At 41.8% G+C, this 20121-nt stretch overlaps 1 protein-coding gene across 1 annotated transcript in view; it reads right to left on the bottom strand.

Moving 5' to 3' along the window:
- Positions 1–1414: 1414 nt before the first annotated feature.
- LOC142468388 (protein Wnt-7a-like) overlaps positions 1415–20121 on the bottom strand; it is a 36961-nt gene continuing 18254 nt past the window's right edge. The window contains 2 exon segments of the mRNA XM_075574931.1: positions 1415–4038; positions 4041–4125. Coding sequence (XP_075431046.1) covers positions 3647–4038; positions 4041–4125 — 477 coding nt within the window. The 3' untranslated portion in view covers positions 1415–3646.

Genomic DNA, 20121 nt, shown 5'->3' with positions numbered 1-20121 from the left:
GAGATTAGAGACAGGAGAGGTTAAAAAATGTTGAAAATTGGACGATGTCTAGAGCACATACAGTAGATTTCTGTATGTGCGTGTGGAAGCAGGTGTTGTGGAGGGGGCAGAGGGTAAAGTGAGGCAGAAGGTGAGGTGATGATCAGAGAGAGGGAAGGGCGTGTTAGAGGAGTTAGTGAGAGCAGCAGCAGGTGAAAAATAGGTCAATGCAGTGTCCATTGCAGTAACTAAGAGAGGTGGTCCATTGGGAGAGACCATAGGAGGAGATTAAGGACAGGAGATAAGATGAGCAGCTTAATCAGCATTGTGATTGACAATAGTTATGTTAAAGTCTCCCAGGATGACAGTAGGAGTCTCAGAAAAGAGGACGTGAGAAAGTCAGGCAGAAAAGTTGTCAAGAAATTGAGATGTAGGTCCAATGGAGCGATAGGTGACAGCAACACAAAGGGAAAGAGGGGAAAAGAGACAGACAGTGTCTACTTCGAACAATGAGAATGAGAGAGAGTGAAAGGGGGGAAAAGAGACAGACAGTGTGGACTTCGAACAATGAGAATGAGAGAGTGAAAGGGGGGAAAAGAGACAGACAGCGTGGACTTCGAACAATGAGAACGTGAGGGAGTGAAAAGGGGGTATGATGTGAAATGTGCAATTTGAGGAAAGTATCATACCTAGTCTGTCGCCTGTCTATTTCCTCGTCTGGTGGTGTGGCTAAGGGAGAGACCCCCATAGAACAGTTTAGCAGGAGAGGCACTGTCTGAGGCCTACAGTCAAGTTTGTGTAATGGCTAGGAGGTTGAGAAATGAATAGATCATGAATTGCCGTACATTTGTTGCAGACATGTTAAGGATGGTGATATTTTTTATTTCATGGAGATAAATCAATATCAGTGGCAAAGTCTTGCAGATGTGCAGCTATAAAGAATCGCAAGCTGCAAGCACAGATCTTACAGAACCTATCAAAGCCCATGATTGGGGTCACTGTAATTCAAACAGTTTAATCATTCATTTTCTGCATTCCTAACTCCTGATGTTGCATTCCATGTATCTAGAAGTAATCATATGATGAACATATAAAGGCAGTTTTTATTGGCTGAAGTGATAGAAATATTTAGACCAATCTGGGCAGAAATTACTTATTGAATCTGTGAGGCATAAAACTTATTTCAAGCTTTTTCTGCTACATGCTGAAAATCTAAAATGTAATGAAAAGAATACCTGTACTAGTATTATCTACATGCACTAACCAGCAGTCATCCTTCCGATTGGAAACATAGGTTTGTAAAGATGATCAACTACTCTATATGTTGTATTAAAATGTAACAGTAAGAGTATCTGTAGTACTGCAAAACAACTTACCTTTTGTGTCCAAAAGTGCCTGTAAATTTGTAAATGTAGATAATAAAACAAAAACAATCTTACTTTTTCAGATCCAATTTTTATTGTGACTAAAATGGGTTGGGGAGCTGATATAATAATCGGTTTCACACTGCGTGTGCCCAATGTGTTGAAAAGAAGCCATTTAAACAGAGTGCTTTAAGATTAAAACATACCGCAGAATAACAATTGTAACCATTTTATACAGGACATCTTTTAGACTCTAATGAATCATCGCACCCAGTAGTATCAATGCACCTGGAATGAAATGTTAAAGAAAATAAACTTTGTAAGGTGTAAGAATGTTTGGATGCTCACAAATCCGCAGACTTCTTTACTTGGAGTTGTTCATTATAACGCAAGTTTATGCATTGTTTTTCAGTAGTTAATATGACAAGAAAGAAAAAAATCTTTACAAAAATATGTGTAGTCTTATTTTACCTGTTCAGTAGTCTGACATTTTGACAATAAATTAATCTCATCTACAATCTATTTTGACATCTTATACACTGATGTATAAACTGGTCTAATACTGTTTACATCAAAAGGTTTTTTTTTTTAAATTGGTCTGAAGAAAAACACTGCTCTAAGTAGTAGTTGTGTATGAGAAGCTGAAGAAGTTATGTGCTTTCAATGTAACCTTGTAGAAAGGTTTGGAAGGGGAAGAAGAGAGGACAAACCATGTGGATGAGATTTGTCAGCGTTGTACGTTATCTGTGAGAATCAGACGTGTGTGTCATGCTAGTTTTTACAGTCATAGTCTACAGTCTGTCACTGATAAAATCACATTTGACAGTAGCACAATATAGAGGTTTAATAGACCGCACACACAGCAGATTTGCTAATAATAACGCCACTGTTTAATGACTGACGCACGTGAGAAGCAAATTCAGATTTATTTCTTTTTCTTTTCAGAATGGTTTAAATGAGCAATTATTTAATGCTAATTATTAATTTAATCTATGTGATAAAATAATGCTACACGTCCTATCCTTCTTTTGTGTATTCTGCAAATTGATCAGGAAATATACACATCCAGAAATAGTTAGTCTAAAGTAAAAAAAAATTGTGCTTTTTGAACATCTCTCACTTACATCGGGATTAATAAAATCCATATTGCTGCTATTATGCCAAACGTTAAATCAGCAATTATCTGTTAAATACCTCAAAATTACAAATTGGATGCATTGTGTTCAGAAAAGTATGTTATAGAATTATACAAGCAGACATAGTATAAATAAAATATTCATATAAAAATAGTCTCTTACAAAATATACTCTTTTATCCTATGGTCCATTTTCCAAAAGTTGGAAATTTTGCCTGGAGTATCCCACTTACCATCTATGGAAACCAAATTGTTTAATTAAGAAAACTTAACCAGTAGACATTGAAATATTGAGCTAATTAGGAGATTGATTATTCCAGACAACTAGCAGCAAACAGCATAAAAGTGTTTCAGAAAATATGTCTGCTTTATGTTTTTAATCACTTAGCCACACGGAGTATCCCATGTGTACAACTGTAAGTAATATCAGATTAATACTGTAGCTATTTACACCTCCAGTTTTTCCATGTTTGTATTGCCATACTGCAACGAAATCAAACTTCTCTATTTGCAGAATAGTTCCAAATGGCAGCATGTTTCTTCCATTAAATAAATTAATATTAGTTTCATCTAAAATATACTGTTAAATATTGTTGCTAATATTCAATGTCCCTGTGCCAAAATATGACAGCGCATAAAAACCAGCTAAACCAGTGATCAGACCAGTATGGGAAACATGTACAGGGGCTGAAGCCAATTTGGTGAGAATGGAGATAAGCAAGAAAAGTAGGAGCTTTTCACAACCTAAATCTGTATAATCCACACCCTACGGAGAGATTCACACCAGTTCATTGTCACCCCACCCGGTTTGCTTGTTAAGATTGTAGCTGTATTTGTAACCATCTTTTTCCAAACTAAGGCACGTTCCACACTCAGGCAGCTCTTATTTGTGTTCTTCAGCATTTCTCCCTAATAAGGACAATCCATATAATTCTATGTGTGGCATTTTCTGCATTTGTTTCCTCATTGGCTTTTTTATATTAGTCTTTGTTTACGAATAAGTGACCTCATAATTACTCATACATCAGAGAACAGGGATCCACTCACTTGGCTACTTAAAGGTAGACAGTCTCTAAGCCACAGTTCTGCAGCATGTAAATTGAGATCTTGTGCAAATGTACAGCATTAGTTCCCAGGGGTTTTAGACTTCCTTAGCCTGGCCGTTTTCTCATTTACAGGTGAACACTTCTGTTCTTTCACTGCATGTGTTGCATTTGACATAGCAGCACCAGTGGAATTTGCAGTTGCATTGCCACACCCTGGAGTACTGGTGTGTATTGTATCCTCTGCCACAACACATCAGATCACAGCCACTAGTGTGCTGAGCTGTTTTGTTGCACATTCGGCCTTGCGTTCCCACGCTGCCAGTCACAGGGTCTTCTTCACAATAATTGGGGGATTTTTCAATGTATACTAAATCAGTATCCATTGGCTTGCGATAGGATAGCGGCTTTTTGATTTTAAGGAACGTTGGCCGCTTGTTTCGGCTTGCTCTAACGGGTTCAACCTGAACCGCTTCATTGTATTTGTCTTTAAGAACGAATCCCAGCTCCCGAAACTTGGAAGAGTGGTCCAACATGTTTTCGTGGTGCAGGATCCAGAAACGCCATGGCATTTGCATTCTAATTTCATGTTTTCTTCAAGGATCTATGGATCAAAATGCAAACAGTTCTATGTTTAGTAAACTGTCCTGACAAAGCAAACATAAGTACATCATGACACCATTCATGTCTTCTGTGATACAATGTTCATTTAGCAAGAGCGACCTGTGAATAAATAGCAAAAATAAAATGTATTCATGCGAGGTGCAAACGTATGCTGTACCAGTCAAGAAATTAAATATACTACTAAAATTGCATATATGGCAAAATACAGGAAAGCACAGAAAAAATATATATTTTTGCAAATGTATAGGACCATATCCACATACTGAAATGGGTATTTAGCTGGAGAGGAGAGAAATACACTAATTGTGTGCTAATTAAAATATTTGAAATGTATTCAATGATAACATATCTATGTGTGCCCACAGGTATCCGCCTCCGTGGAGTATTGATGAATCGATTCCAGGGATGGAAATATGACAGGCACCAAAAATGTGGCCTCTTGTGCCTGTGCTGCTGTGCTTGGCTGACTTACCAGCGATAGCGCTCCCTGTCCTGCTCTGCAAGCACAACTGCAAAGCAGGATAGGGCGTCCTGTCACCTGCGTGGTGCTGACTGCGCTGCTTGGTGTGACACGCGGGGGGAGGGAATGAGGGCGTGACATGGAGTGCACTCTGCCCCACCCCACTCTCAATTGTGGCAATTCTGGCTGGCTGCTCCGTTTTGTTACATTTTTGTCCACCCCTGATCTAGGTTAACTCTCATAACTCTCCCTCTCCGCATCTCTCTCATATTTACCGTGTCTACCGATAAGGCCGTCCCTTATACAGGATGGTATATACATCAGTGACTAATGAATGAGGATTAAAAGAAATGAATTAATATTACCGTCACATTAATTAGGCTAATTGAGCGCAGTGAATCTGGGTCTGAGTCTTTCATTTACTGAGTTTGGTACGGCAAATTATTATTATTTTTAAATGGTAGAATAAAGTCTTATTAACTTGTCTGTGATGGAATATCTTTCTCTTCTGTACACTGGAACCCTATAATATTCATATAATATGTGACCCTCCCTGCCCAGTTTTTAGGGAGATTACACCGGGGTGTTTTCTATGGCTTTTGCGCACGGGTTACCTGGACTCGGGCGCTGTATTCAGGCGGCCGGGCGATGTGGGAGTTAGGTTGTAGAATAATGGGTGCCAGGAACTTTTGAAGTACAACACTCATTTATTTGTGTCCCCAAGCACAGGGACCCTAATACATATAGTAATAATGTTGCACTGTATGTTATATCAGACAGACATGAATACAGTCCTTCCATCAGTGCCCAATCTTAACACTCCAATGAAGGTACTTTGACTTCGTTGCTCTGGGGAAGTGTGGGACCCCGGCCCACCTTGTTGCTTCGGAACCACCAACGGTATTGATCCTATTACTCGGCGCCCCTACAGGAATCCCAATGGGTCTTTTCTTACTTGACCCAAAACTTTTTGCCTGCTTGGGAACTGCGATTTCTGCACAGATGGATGAGGAATATTAACGACGATCCGCAGTTAGAGCTGATCGGCCGGCACACGGGAGCCCTCTTTCCTGAGGCCCTCTGTGGCGTGCTGTAATCCTTTTTTATTACTTATGCAGGACTCCGTTCCTTCTTTTGGGTATCCTAACTGAGCGGGGCTCAAACTGGGAGCACACCCCCCAGGGGGCGCTACATTTTCTGGGTGGGCCGCGGCAGTTATAGAGGTCCCGCGCTCTCCCCCCAGGCATTTAAATTAAATGCCGGGGGACTGTGCGAGGCCTCTATAATACACTTACCTTCCCTTCCAGCGACGCATCGTCCTGGTAGCGGGTCACGTGACCTCACCATGGCGACACACGAGTAGGGGGGGTGCGAGGCACTGAGAAGAGCAGGCAGAGGTGCGCACAGGGAAATGTTTGCGCACCCCTGTCCTAACTTAACATATACTGTCCCTATCTACAACATAATAAACAGAGGGGTCTGGTCTATGCTATTACTTTATAAACATTACCTATCTGCTCTCCCCGAGGCTCCTCTCCTCATGTCCTCCTGGAACATTCAACTCAATGGTAATTACCCTTAGATTGGGATGTGTGATACGCTGTATTAGGGCTTAGTAAATCCGGCCATAGCCTACCAACATATACCTCTGATTTTCTTAAGGAAGGAAGGGAGGTGAACCAATTGCATATTGATACATGTACCAAAGAACAATCAGGATTGTGTCAAATCCATTCATTTCCAATAGTGTTAAACAGGTGAATACTCCACATATTCTTAAAAAGAACACCGCATTCAGTGTTTTTGCAAAATATTTTAGATTTGAGACATACTTAACTGTAAAACAGAATAGAAAACAAAAAAGTTCATCTTTGTGCTGCCAGGAATAAACTGAGTGCAAACCAGAGCTGCTAATTTCAACTGTCAATATATTCTGTATCCAGCCATGTGTTCCTAATATGCTTCTCCCAAACAGCATACATTTTCTATCCACGTATTTCATTAACAGCCAAGCTGCAGACAATAGTAACGCTCGGAGGGAATAAACAGTTTGATTGAAAAAAGCTGAGTGTGCTGGTACATCGGATCAACAAGCGAGTGTGCCTGCTGTTCTTAGGGGCCCTATGCAATAACGCACAATATGCCAGCTGAGTCAGGAACTAGCTGAGTAGAGAGGATTCTGGGCCTGGCATACCTGGCAAGAGGACAACAATATGCATTAGGTGTCTCTTCTAAACTAATAACTAAGGAAACAAGCTCAATCTCGCATTACCAATCTGCATTGTATTTAACCCAGACATGATGTGTGGTGACTGTTAGCAATGTTAACCTACACCAGATTGTATCAATTGCAAGAAATAAATTAGCTAGATAAACAACATGGACCAAATGTTTGAATTTCTGCAGTATTGTGGCATAAAAAAGAGTATTTTCTATCACCAGTAACCACACTGTTAACATGACGTCGGTCAGATTGGAGATTGTCCCAAAAAGGCCAACAGAGTTTTGGTATGTGGCAGAAAAAACAACTCGTCCCGCTGTAATGCAGAATATCACAGAGGTTCCATAGGATTCAATGGTACAGAATATCAGAACATATACCCCTGTATACCACCAAAAGGGGACAATGCATTCTGATACATCTGTACTCATTGAAAGGAAGAAGGGAGGAGAGAGAGACAGAGATAGAGACACAGAGAGAGAGAGAGAGAGAGAGAGAGAGAGAGAGAGAGAGAGAGAGAGAGAGAGAGAGAGAGAGAGAGACAGACAGACAGACAGACAGACAGACAGACAGCAAGAGAGAGAGAGACAGAGAGACAGACAGACAGAAGGGAAGAGAGAGAGAGACAGAGAAAGAGAGACAGACAAACAGAGAGAGACAGATAGAGAGAGACAGACAGAGAGAGAGACAGACAGAGAGAGAGACAGAGAGAGAGAGAGAGAGAGAGAGAGAGTGAGCGAGAGAGACAGACAGACAGCAAGAGAGAGAGAGAGAGACAAAGAGAGAGAGAGAGAGAGACAGAGAGAGACAGACAGACAGATAGACACGGCTACATAACTTATTCAAATATGTTACAACACTGCAGAGATGCAGAATGAGGATAACAGATGACTAAATGGACACGAGCCCCCTCTAAACCTTTATAGCTTGAAGAGATGCTGACAGAACTATGTGTTTAACACCTTGGTATTTCCACTAAATGTATAACAAGAACACATCTTTGCTTTATTCTCTTATCTTTAAATAAATCACGCCATTACATTCTGCAAAGGGAGTGCACACTGTATGCTGTATAGTCAAGGTGCAAGAGATTAAAGAGAAGATATTAGCAGACACGAAATACAACAATGTTTCCAACATAAGACATCAGAACAAAATGTTCCAGACCTTCAAGATACACAAAACGGGCATTTCCTTTACCTCCTAAAGGAATGGTATCGGTTCTCTATCATATGCTGAGAGAGAGAGAGAGAGAGAGAGAGAGAGAGAGAGAGAGAGAGAGAGAGAGAGAGAGAGAGAGAGAGAGAGAGAGAGAGAGAGACAGAGAGAGAGAGAGAGAGAGAGAGAGAGAGAGAGAGAGAGAGAGAGGGAGAGGGAGAGGGAGAGAGGGAGGGAGGGAGAGAGAGAGAGAGAGAGAAAGGAAGAGAGAAAGGAAGAGAGAGAGAGAGAGAGAAAGGAAGAGGGAGAGAGCGAGAGAGATAAAGAGATAAAGAGAGAGAGAGAGGGAGAGAGATAAAGAGGGAGAGAGGTAAAGAGATAAAGAGAGAGAGGGAGAGAGATAAAGAGGGAGAGAGAGAGAGAGATAAAGAGATAAAGAGAGAGAGGGAGAGAGATAAAGAGAGAGAGAGAGAGAGAGAGAGAGACCTACTGTACGTACATTTTCAACAAATGCAGACAAATCTAAAACCTTCTTTAAACCTTGATATTTGGTCCTTTCTGTGCGTACGCTATTACTCTATTACTCTAGAAGTATCAGAAATTGCATTGCTGAAACATAAAGCAGGGGTACGCAAAGTTTCCTTCATGTGCCCCCCTGTCTCTTCTCCCCTCCGGCTCGTGCCCCCGCCCCCTGCACGGCTCCGGCGTCAAATGACGGTTTGCCATGGAGACGCGTCCCCGGAAGGCCAGGTAAGTAAAACGTTACAGAGGCCTCGTGCGATCCCTGGCATTTATTTTAAATGCCTTCGCTGAAGCGCGGGGCCTCTGTGACAGCCGTGCCCCCCCCCCAGAAAGTCTCGCACCCCCCACTTCGCACATCCCTGCCATAGAGCATCATACTTTGACAAATAGCTTTTGCCGGTCCTAATAGATGAAGAAACTCGTCTGACGCTGAGCACGTGACCAATGCTCAGCAGCTGACATTGCAGAGACTCCGCGCAGGCGTTTAATTTATCCTCATTCTCTGGAGATATGTGGTACAGTGAATATAATTTGTCACCAACAAATTGTAAATGATTCAACCCTGCAACGTTATCAGCAGAATCACTCACGCTCAGCTCAAGTCTGTGATTAACACAGTGAAAAAAGGTTGCCTTAGGGAAATCAAGGTTAGGATAGAGCAATGGTGCTCAGAGTGCTGTGTGTGTGCTTCTGAAGGGAGGGAGAACACTGGGTATTAAGGTATCACTTAATTATATATATACTCAGTCCATATTAATGGGGGGGCACCAGAAAACCCTGAAGGTTGGGGTAGTTTGTCCTAGGACAACCTCCTCCACCTCATTGGGATAGCCCCTTGTGAGTACTCACTGTCTTGATCACCTCCAGAGTCTCCCTTGCAATGCGTGCCGCTGTATATAGTAAATTCCAGAGATATAGGTGTGCAGCGCACAGCATCCAAACGAGAGCAGGTCTGGCGAAAACTTTCTTTATTAGCAAGGCATAAAATAGAGGGACGCAGCCCTTCAACGCGTTTCGTGCAAAGCACTTTGTCAAGCTTTGCACGAAACGCGTTGAAGGGCTGCGTCCCTCTATTTTATGCCTTGCTAATAAAGAAAGTTTTCGCCAGACCTGCTCTCGTTTGGATGCTGTGCGCTGCACACCTATATCTCTGCCTTAGGGAAATCATCGAGGAACAATTTTCCAACTCCAGCATTTCGTCCGAGCATAACGAATGCACCAGCAGATGCAAAAGAAATTACATTTTTTCTTCAGATTTTGCATTGAAAATCTTGAATTTTTTTAGACTGTCTAAAATTCATACATGTTTTTTGGATTTTGCACCACATTGTAAATGCCAAATCAAAATAAAAAGATACTGTATCATCAGATTAATGAACAATGATCCTTAAGCAAATGACAAGAACGGTTTGGCCAGTGATTGTAGTTGGTTCATCGATCATAACAGAAAATGAAGATTTATTTGTTCAAAATATTTGAATTCCGGTCTCACACATTTTCTGTCCTTTGCGGCATCCCTCCGCATCCTCCCGCAACCCCCCGCCTCCTCCCACATTCCTCATCATCCCCCCTGCATTCTCTCACATCCCTCCGCATCCTCCCGCAACCCCCCCGCCTCCTCCCACATTCCTCATCATCCCCCCTGCATTCTCTCACATCCCTCCACATCCTCCAGCAACCCCCCCCGCCTCCTCCCACATTCCTCATCATCCCCCCTGCATTCTCTCACATCCCCCCGCATCCCTCCTGTATCCTCCCACTTTCCCCCTCATCCCTCCTGCATTCCCTCGCATCCTCCCGCATCCCCCCTCATCCTTCTGCATCCCCCCACATTATCCCGCATCCTCCCTGCATCCCCCTGTATCCTCCCACTTCCCCCTCACCATCCTGCATTCCCCCGCATCTACCCGCATCCCCCTGTATCCTCCCGCATCCCCCTGTATCCTCCCGCATCCTCCTGCAACCTCCCGCATCCTTCTGCATCCCCCCCGTATCCTCCAGCATCCCCTACCATCCCCCTGGATCCCCCTGCATCACCCCATGCATTCTCCCGCAACCTCCCACATCCACCCCGCATTCTCTCGCACCCCCGGCATCCTCCCACCTCCTCCCACATCCCCACCGCATTCTCTCGCACCCCCGGCATCCTCCCGCAACCTCCCACATCCCCCCCCCGCATTCTCTCGCACCCCCGGCATCCTCCCACCTCCCCCCACATCCCTCCTGCATCCCTCGACATCCACCCGTATCCACCTGCATCTTTCCGATGGCCACACCTGCAATAAGGAGTCAGAGCTATATATTTATTTGTTTTAGCTATAAAAATGGATCAGTACTGGTGCCAATTAGCACCAACAATATTAAACGAAACAAATCCACGTGCATGCAGACCTAGCGCTTTATTCTGCATGAGTTTGGCACTGATGAATGTTTTAGTGCGGTCCTTCTCACCGTGTATACAGAGCAATGCTCCACTTGTGTTGTGATTTTACTCAGGTATTTGGTTACACCTAAAGAAGGTAGAACCCACCCTACAACAAAGTGATAGTAGTAATTTGACACTTACAGTCTAAAATGCCATTATATAACAACATATAAAATAGTATATCAAATATTATACACTTTAATGCTAAAGGATAAGTGCAAAGAAATGCCGCCCGTTCCAACCCTACAGAGAGATCCCATCAAAAGAGACCATTTCAAGTGATATGCTTTTTAATTTTTGGGGAGTATTAGTTATGGAAGAAATCTCGTACTGCTGATAGTACTACTATACTCATACTGCTGATAGTACTCCTATACTCATACTGCTGATAGTACTACTATACTCATACTGCTGATAGTACTAATATACTCATACTGCTGATAGTACTAATATACTCATACTGCTGATAGTACTACTATACTCATACTGCTGATAGTACTAATATACTCATACTGCTGATAGTACTACTATACACATACTGCTGATAGTACTACTATACTCATACTGCTGATAGTACTACTATACTCATACTGCTGATAGTACTACTATACTCATACTGCTGATAGTACTACTATACTCATACTGCTGATAGTACTACTATACTCATACTGCTGATAGTACTACTATACTCATACTGCTGATAGCGCCAGACTGTAAATTACAATACAATGCTGTATTGCATCTGCGTATTGAATCGTACCTATAACGTTTGGCTTTCATAACAATAATGCATTCCATAAGTAACGTGACACATCATTGGAACTAGGAATGGTTTCTTTAACTATTTGATGGTATAGACGCAAGCCTGTACTTACTAAGCAGCCTCTTACATAAACACCTTCTGGCATTTGAAATAATGATGTCGTCTTTAAGCTTTTGCCGCTATAGAAACCTGTTTCTACCGGCTGATGTCTAAGTTCTGCTTTGCCATGTTGGGTGGGATAGTCCTGGATGCTTTCTCTCTCTACCACAGAACAATACCGTCCTCTCGTGAAGCCTACGCTGCGTACCCCACATATACACTATGTATTATTTATTAGTGCAGGGGTTCTCAACGCCAGTCCTCAATACCCCCCAACAGGTCAGGTTTTAAGGATAAACCAGCTCCAGCACAGGTGGTTTAATCAGTGGCTCAGTCTTTGACTGTACCACCTGTGCTGAAGCAGGAATATCCTGAAAACCTGACCTGTTGGGGGGCTCTTGAGAACCCCTGCATTAAAGTGTAAAGATCAGTTTTGATATATATATAACATTTTTGAAACATTTGTGTATTTTATGTCTTCTCTGCTATATGGACCTACATATATTGGAATGCAGGAAAATACTGTACGGTAGAGAGATAGCAATTATTAAGTAAACAAGTGGTAGAACAATTGATAAGGCATCTCAGTACAACATACAAATATGAATCTGAAATTCTTCTAGTATTAAAAACATACACTAAAGTTTTGACATCCTACTATTTTAGTTAGTTCCCTTGATGAGGTGTGAGGTATGCTTTGAAAACCCTTTTTAATAAGGTAATAAGTTTTTACAAAATAATTGTATAAGTGATGGGAGCCGGGTACCACTGAATGGTGCTTTGTAATTTGGACTATCATTTGAACATTCTTTGAACTCCCATCTGTTATTGCTCAGCGGACATTCTGTGCCCACTCCAGTTTTATCCCATGGCCAATGCACTTTCCAAGGAAATCGTCTGCTGCTGGTTTCAGAAGCGGCATTAAACCTTCCGCCAGCACCCACACACACAACTATCAGCACATGTACAGTGCGGCTGCACCTGAGAATACCGTCAGGAGAGTGTTGCCACTCAGCTTTTCTGTGCAATAGGTGATTTACTGTTAGGTTTAGGTTTAAGATCCCAACGATCTCCTGTAATTTGTTGGTGAATTTGCAGAGAAACAATCAATTATTTCGTCGACTTGCAAATACTTGCCAAATATTCTCCCATTTCAACTGTCATGCCAATAAAGGACGTGATTAACAGTCTTCTGCAAATTCTTCTTATTGTTATTGCAAGTTATTTTAGGAAGAGTGGAAGGAGCTGGTTTCATTATTGCTTTTGTTATAATAGTTATTTAAAGTTTTATTGTCAATGTTCAGATAGAAAGCAGGACAACACACTCAAAGATGCTGAGATATCATGGTCCGATTGTCAGAGAAGTTTTGAGTAGGGATAAGAAACCCCGCAGTAAATCTGTTACCCCGAATTCTGGGAATTGGGTACAAGCTGAGCGGATACATTCAAATTCATCATTGAATACAATCAAGGGAGACAACAGCTTTCAAATGTAATAAGTGTCCCCAATTGTGTATGTGTGTGTGTGTGTGTATAAATATAAAAAGTCTGTATTAGGCATCAATACAAAATGAACAGGCCGCCCAATCCATATATATATATATTGGGCGGCCTGTTAATTTTGTATTGATGCCTAATACAGACTTTTTTGTCTATACTGATCTGAGTGCAGTCTTCCTTTACCGGACGTGAGAATGGTAATGTTGTTCTATATATATATATATCTATATATATATACCCAGGCTGTGCTGAAACGCTGTGCATGCAGCAAGCAAAAGCTTATTGGGATCCTTGTCAAAATGGATTTGAAGCAAAAGGTTGCACTGTGTGCTCATTTGCATGTAATTTCCCAGAATCCCTTGCTGCTGTGGAAACACTGTATGCTGGGTGATAATGGTGAAAGGCGGGGTTGCAGATATGTCTAAGACATGCAAATGAGCACACAGTAATATTTCCATTTGATATATATAAATATATATATAGATATCCCCTCAAACGTCCCTGCAAATATATTAGGGAGACACGCCTGTGCTGAAAAAGGAGCACACCGGAGATACAAGGCTGGGACATATGCAAAGTATATTTAAAGGAGTCCCATGACACAAAGGATGTTCATACTAACTATATAAAGTTGATAAGCCTAAGGCACCAACCTAATGACTGGAACGGTGTACTGGTGTCAGACCCAACCGGGCTAGAACCCATGATCACTACTTTTCTAGCCCACAGCTCTATTAGTGTGAGCTAAACCAGCTAATCTAGTTTTAGCGTATCTCACAGGTATCTCAGGTGTGCTCCACAATAAATATTAAACTGTCAAACAGGAAGTGGAAGTGATCTGCTTTTTAATGAAGCCAGGGGGAGAGAGCTACTACAGATATATTCACTCACTTAGGTGCTTCCAATACATGACGGATATGCACAAAGGTGGCTGTGGTATAACAGAACAGGGACAAAAATATTCACTGTGCCATCTGCTAGAGTGCCAGACACTTACTGAATTGAAATATTTTATTTTTAAATAAATAAAACTCTACAAACTGGCTTCCCACGGCACACAAAGTGTTATTGGGTTGACTGTCTAAGGCACCATAGGAATGGGGTCAGAAATGGAACCCACAAAACCTCTGTTATTCAGAACAGCAGCTCTAGCAGTGTGAGCTAAACCAACTGATGTCTAGCACCACTGTCACGCATACTTTTTAGCTCTTCTTCTCATTGAATGCTCATACCTGTACAAAGCACTTTAGCCTCTTCTGAGATAGAGAAGTATTTCTAATAAGTAGTCTTCTGCCATGAGACACCTTCTGGCATGGGGAGATGCTTTTAAGGAATAAAAATGTCTCAGAAATCAAACATATCTGCCATCAATTGCATTGTTTCACCAATGAATCGCAACTCAGTTAAAGTTCGCAAGTAATTCGATAAGAATTTCAACTTTGTTAAAATATTCTAACTCCCATCCAGACACTGAAATAGACTTTTTGCCCGAGTGATAAGAGAGAGAGGGAGAAACCTATTTCAGTAGTGTACTCATTGCCTTGTATACCTTCTTAAACACTCCTTTAATACAATATGTGGACAGATACTAGTGAACAAACCTGCACACACCTGAGATACCTGGGATATATGCTAATGTCAAGCATTTGAATATACTTTGTGTATCCAAATTAGCATATGTCCCAGGAATCTTAGGTGGGTGTAGGTTTGTTCGCAGATATCTCTCCACATGATGTATTACAGGAGAGATTTAGACTTGTTGTCAGTGAGTACTCTACCTAAATAGATCTCTCGGCCTCTTCAGCAAAAGTCCTATTTCCTGGTCTGGATGGGAGTGAGTATATTTAAAGATGCGCATGGACTTACTACATAGCGAGTCGCTCGCATGCTGTTACTGAGCAGTGGCAATTTACACACGTTTCGCATGGTTTGCAAAATTGGGGCGAAAGCTTCAAAGATCTCTATCAATGAGGCATGTCAAATACATTAACTCTAGCCCAATAAATGATTTCCCTTCTTTTCCGTGGTCTTGCTCAATTTGTAAGACTGGCAAGCAATAAATGAGTGCTTTGCCGTACGAGTTAAAAATCGGCCCATAGGTTGGATTATATGCTGTGTAAAAAATGTATTTCATACTTAAAATATAGATTTTCATTTGTATTAGGGAAAATGGTGAACGCATTAATGACTCCATAGCACTCAAAGTTATATGTCAGTTATATACATGGCCTATGAGTACTTAATATTAATATTCAATTTGTAAATATGGTAACAGTTAATAATAAAGCTCGTTAATAGCACTGTTTTGAAATGGGCCACCCAAACATCAGTAATTCATATATTACCATAGCATGGCATGATGAGAATTTAAGGCAATAAATCACTCACTTGCTATCTTAACTCTGGAAAGCAGATAAACAAGGATCAGTTGCTTAATTTGCCATTGTGGAAAAAGGCACATGTGGTTTTATTCATATAAAAGAGTATATATGATGTTATTTCGTGCTCGAATTAACAATGGGGAAGTAAAATTCCTATCCACTAAGGCAGCGGCGCTTATCCCAGCTTCAGCACAGGTGGCTCAATCAGTGAGCTAGCTGTGCATGAGCCTGGGACATCCTTAAAACCTGACCTGTTGGCGGGTCTTGAGGACTGGAATAGAGTCCCCCTGTACTAAGTTACTCAAATGAAATCTCCACCCCCACAAAAGCTGCTTATATGGTGGTGTGTAACACCAATCGGGTGTGATCATACTGCTGACTGCTAAATGCCACGGATAAGTGCAAATAATACCGGAGCTCAATGAGGGATGGGATTTTCTTCTTGCATCACTAGTAAAGTCCGCCTGCTTTTGGCCAAATGATTCTGTCACAGAGAATGAAAAATTAGCTTCTCCCCTCTGCCATTGTTGAAACATTGACTTTATGCTTCAGGAAATGCTATGCCTGACCCTTAAATAAAGCCAACTCCCAAATCCTAAATCATTTAGTTTACAAATGCAGCAGGAAAAAAAAACATTTTTTGCCGTTTTTAACTATTTCCTCGCTGCAAATGTGGAGCAAAAAAATAGAACTATAAAATAGAATATATCAAAGCAAAACATCTCACTTATAGCCACGGGATCTTTTTTTCTTTGATAAGCTCATATTGTTTTTATCCTGTTTTGCAGCCGGGAGACTTTGAAACATAACATTCTTTCTGTTAAAATGTTACTTTACAAGATAAATGTACTTGGGTTTCCATCTTCAGATCCACTTGTAATGGTCTGTATATCCAAGCAATGCTGCAGGAAAATGGGGCGATTCTTATCCTGCACCAGCGTATCCACGAGCTTGGCTCCATATGCACCAGCTTGAAACTTGGAGTGGACAATAGGAATGTTACATTGTGCACATATAGTAAATAAGATGTACCAAGTTCTCCCTTCAATCTGCGTCATACATCCCCCCAGTTTTAGGTGGTATTACTCTCTAGCTTTTAATATATACATACGTAGACCCAGAATGGTTTCCTACAGGTAACTTGGTTAGGGACACCTGAGCCTAGCAGAAGGAAGCTCTGTTTCCAGTGGTCTGATCATTGGAGTGATGTACGTTCTAATGTGTATTTTAGGCTCTAGCTCAGCCTGAAGAAGATCCTGTTCCCTTTATGATGTTAGGCGTTAACGTTGGCTCTGGAGTACTTTATCTGCAGGCGTGTCACATACATGAACTGAGGAGGTAACATACAGCTCAGTTTTAAGTATGATATAGGACTGGGGTTCTCAACTCCAGTCCTCAAGGGCCACCCGCAGGCCAAGTTTTAAGGATTTCGCTGCTTCAGCACAGGTGGCTCAATCAGTGGCCACTCATTGAGCTACCTCTGCTGAAGCAGGGATATCCCTAATACCTGGCCAGTTAGTGGCCCTTGAGGACTGGAGTTGGCCGCTCCTGGTCTAGGAAGAAACTGGAAAATAGAGTGATGGCCAAAATCTGACGGAAAAGCCCATTCAAGTCAATGGGGGATTCTGCATAGGGTTCTGTATAGGATTCTGTATGGGATTCTGCATAGGATTCTGTATAGGATTATGTAAAGGATTATGTATAGGATTCTGTATAGGATTCGGTATAGGATTCTCTATAGGATTATGTATAGGATTCGGTATAGGATTCTGTATAGGATTCTGCATAGGATTCTGCATAGGATTCTGTATAGGATTATGTAAAGAATTCTGTATAGGATTCTGTATGGGATTCTGTATGGGATTCTGTATAGGATTCTGTATAGGATTATGTAAAGGATTATGTATAGGATTATGTATATGATTCTGTATAGGATTCGGTATAGGATTCTCTATAGGATTCTGTATAGGATTCTGTATAGGATTCTGTATAGGATTCTGTATAGGATTCGGTATAGGATTCTGTATAGGGTTCTCTATGGGATTCTGTGTAGGATTCTGTATAGGATTATGTAAAGGATTATGTATAGGATTATGTAAAGGATTCTGTATAGGATTCGGTATAGGATTCTGTAAAGGATTCGGTATAGGATTCTATATAGGATTCGGTATAGGATTCTGTATAGGGTTCTCTATGGGATTCTGTATAGGATTCTCTATAGGATTCTGTATAGGATTCTCTATAGGATTCTGTATAGGATTCTCTATAGGATTCTGTATTGGAGTGCATAAACTGCACTATAGCATTTTAATGAATAACCCCATATAATGTAAGTACTTAAGAACCAGTAGGTCATACCAACGTCTTAGCAGCACACACTGGTTGCAGCAATAATAAAAGATAATAAACAATTTAATGATTTTTAAAATATAACTAAATCAGGTGTTAATTAGGAAATCATATACAGTATTACTGAGGACATGACAGTATATTGCAGGAATTGTAAAGTGAAGGAGTTTCTGAACCATTTATAAGAATCCCGTTAAATGATTTCATTTCATCTCTCAGAAAATGAAAGCTTTCTGAGACTTCACAATGAGGTAAGAACATGAAAACGGAAAGAAAACACGGTTCTGGACTTCACTGGATCGGCATCTTAAATGCACTGATAATGTTCAGACTCGTCTAATTGCCGGAGTGTAAGGACTGAATGTGCTGATTGGTGAGAACATATCTATCATTTCTCCAAACACAATGCCTAATCTGTTAATATTTGACAAATGAAATGTAATTGCAAAGCTTGTGACGGGGAATGCATCCCCCGGTGCTTTTGGATCATGCTGCTTCTGTAACTGTTAGTACTGTTCGCATTACCCCCCCCCCCCCCCCCCCTCCTCATTTCATTGTTTCATCTGGGGGATTTCACTTTTTATTTAGGAAAATGAGAAATCCTTCAGGGTTGGAGTTATTGAAACATAAACGTAATCAAACCCTGTGTATGATAGCCTGCCCAGTCTCGGGCGCACGCCTTCACCACCTTCTGTATGTGTCTGCGCGCGTCTGTCCTTATTTGTATGTAACTCCGTTTATGTAATATACATCTCTCTGTTACCCCCATTGTACTGCGCAGTGGCATATGTTGGCGCTTTACAAATACACGATAATAATAGGTAGTTGAAGCCACTGTAGAGTCAGTAATACAGATCACGCTTAGGGCGATAAGTATCAAGGGTAGAAAAAGTATGATAACATGACATTGATATTATGGTTGAAAATTAATTTCATGGTCAATCTCTTAGTGTCAATGGCACCAATTTATCAACATAGAGAAAAGTGTGTTTTAAAAAGCTGCCCCACGCACACGCGCACACGCGCACACGCGCACACGCGCACACGCGCACAAACACACAAAGCGGTACAGAGACACCCTGTGACAAACAGTGACAGACACGCACAGTAACAGAGCCACACACAGTGACACACAGTGACACCCACTGTAACACACAGTGACACACACAGTAACAGAGACACGCACACAGTGACTGAGACACACTGTGACTGTTACACACACAGTGACAGAGACACACAAAGGTACGGAGACACAAACAATGACAATTCACATACAGTGACACAGACACACACACAATGACAGAGACACACACACAGTGACAGACACACACACAGTGACAGACACACACACACACAGTGACAGAGACACACACAGTGACACAGACACACACACAGTGACAGAGACACACACACAGTGACACAGACACACACACAGTGACAGACACACGCACACAGTGACAGAGACACGCACACAGTGACACAGACACACAAACAGTGATAGACACACACACAGTGCCAGACACACACACAGTGACACAGACACACACACAGTGACAGAGACACACACACAGTGACACAGACACACACAGTGACAGACACACACGCAGTGACAGACACACACACAGTGACAGACACACACACACAGTGACAGACACACACACAGTGACAGACACACACGCAGTGACAGACACACACACAGTGACAAACACACACACACAGTGACAGACACACACACACAGTGACAGACACACACGCAGCGCTTCTGCCTCACTCCCCTCTCCCACAAGGTAACTGCAGAAACACAGTCCCAAAGCGGTGCGCTTTGTGCCCCTGCCCGCACCACACCTAAGGGCCGCAGTGCTCTCTGACCGGTCAGTCACCGCCGCCCCTGGCACCTTCATGCTTTGCGCTCATGTTAGTAAGACGGTGACTGATTGCGCTGTGTCCAGTCTCAGCGGTGACAGTTCATTCAGCACCAAGTGCCAGAACAGAAACGTTAGGTGACCAGGCGATGATACTTTGTATTAATGTGTGGGGGTCATGTAACAAGACAGATTTGACTTAAAATGTATGAAAACAGCATAATTTTCATCCTTAA

The sequence above is a fragment of the Ascaphus truei genome, chromosome 17 (genome assembly GCF_040206685.1).
Source record: "Ascaphus truei isolate aAscTru1 chromosome 17, aAscTru1.hap1, whole genome shotgun sequence".
In the NCBI taxonomy this organism is placed as follows: domain Eukaryota; kingdom Metazoa; phylum Chordata; class Amphibia; order Anura; family Ascaphidae; genus Ascaphus; species Ascaphus truei.
This window is presented reverse-complemented; position numbering and strand designations above follow the sequence as displayed.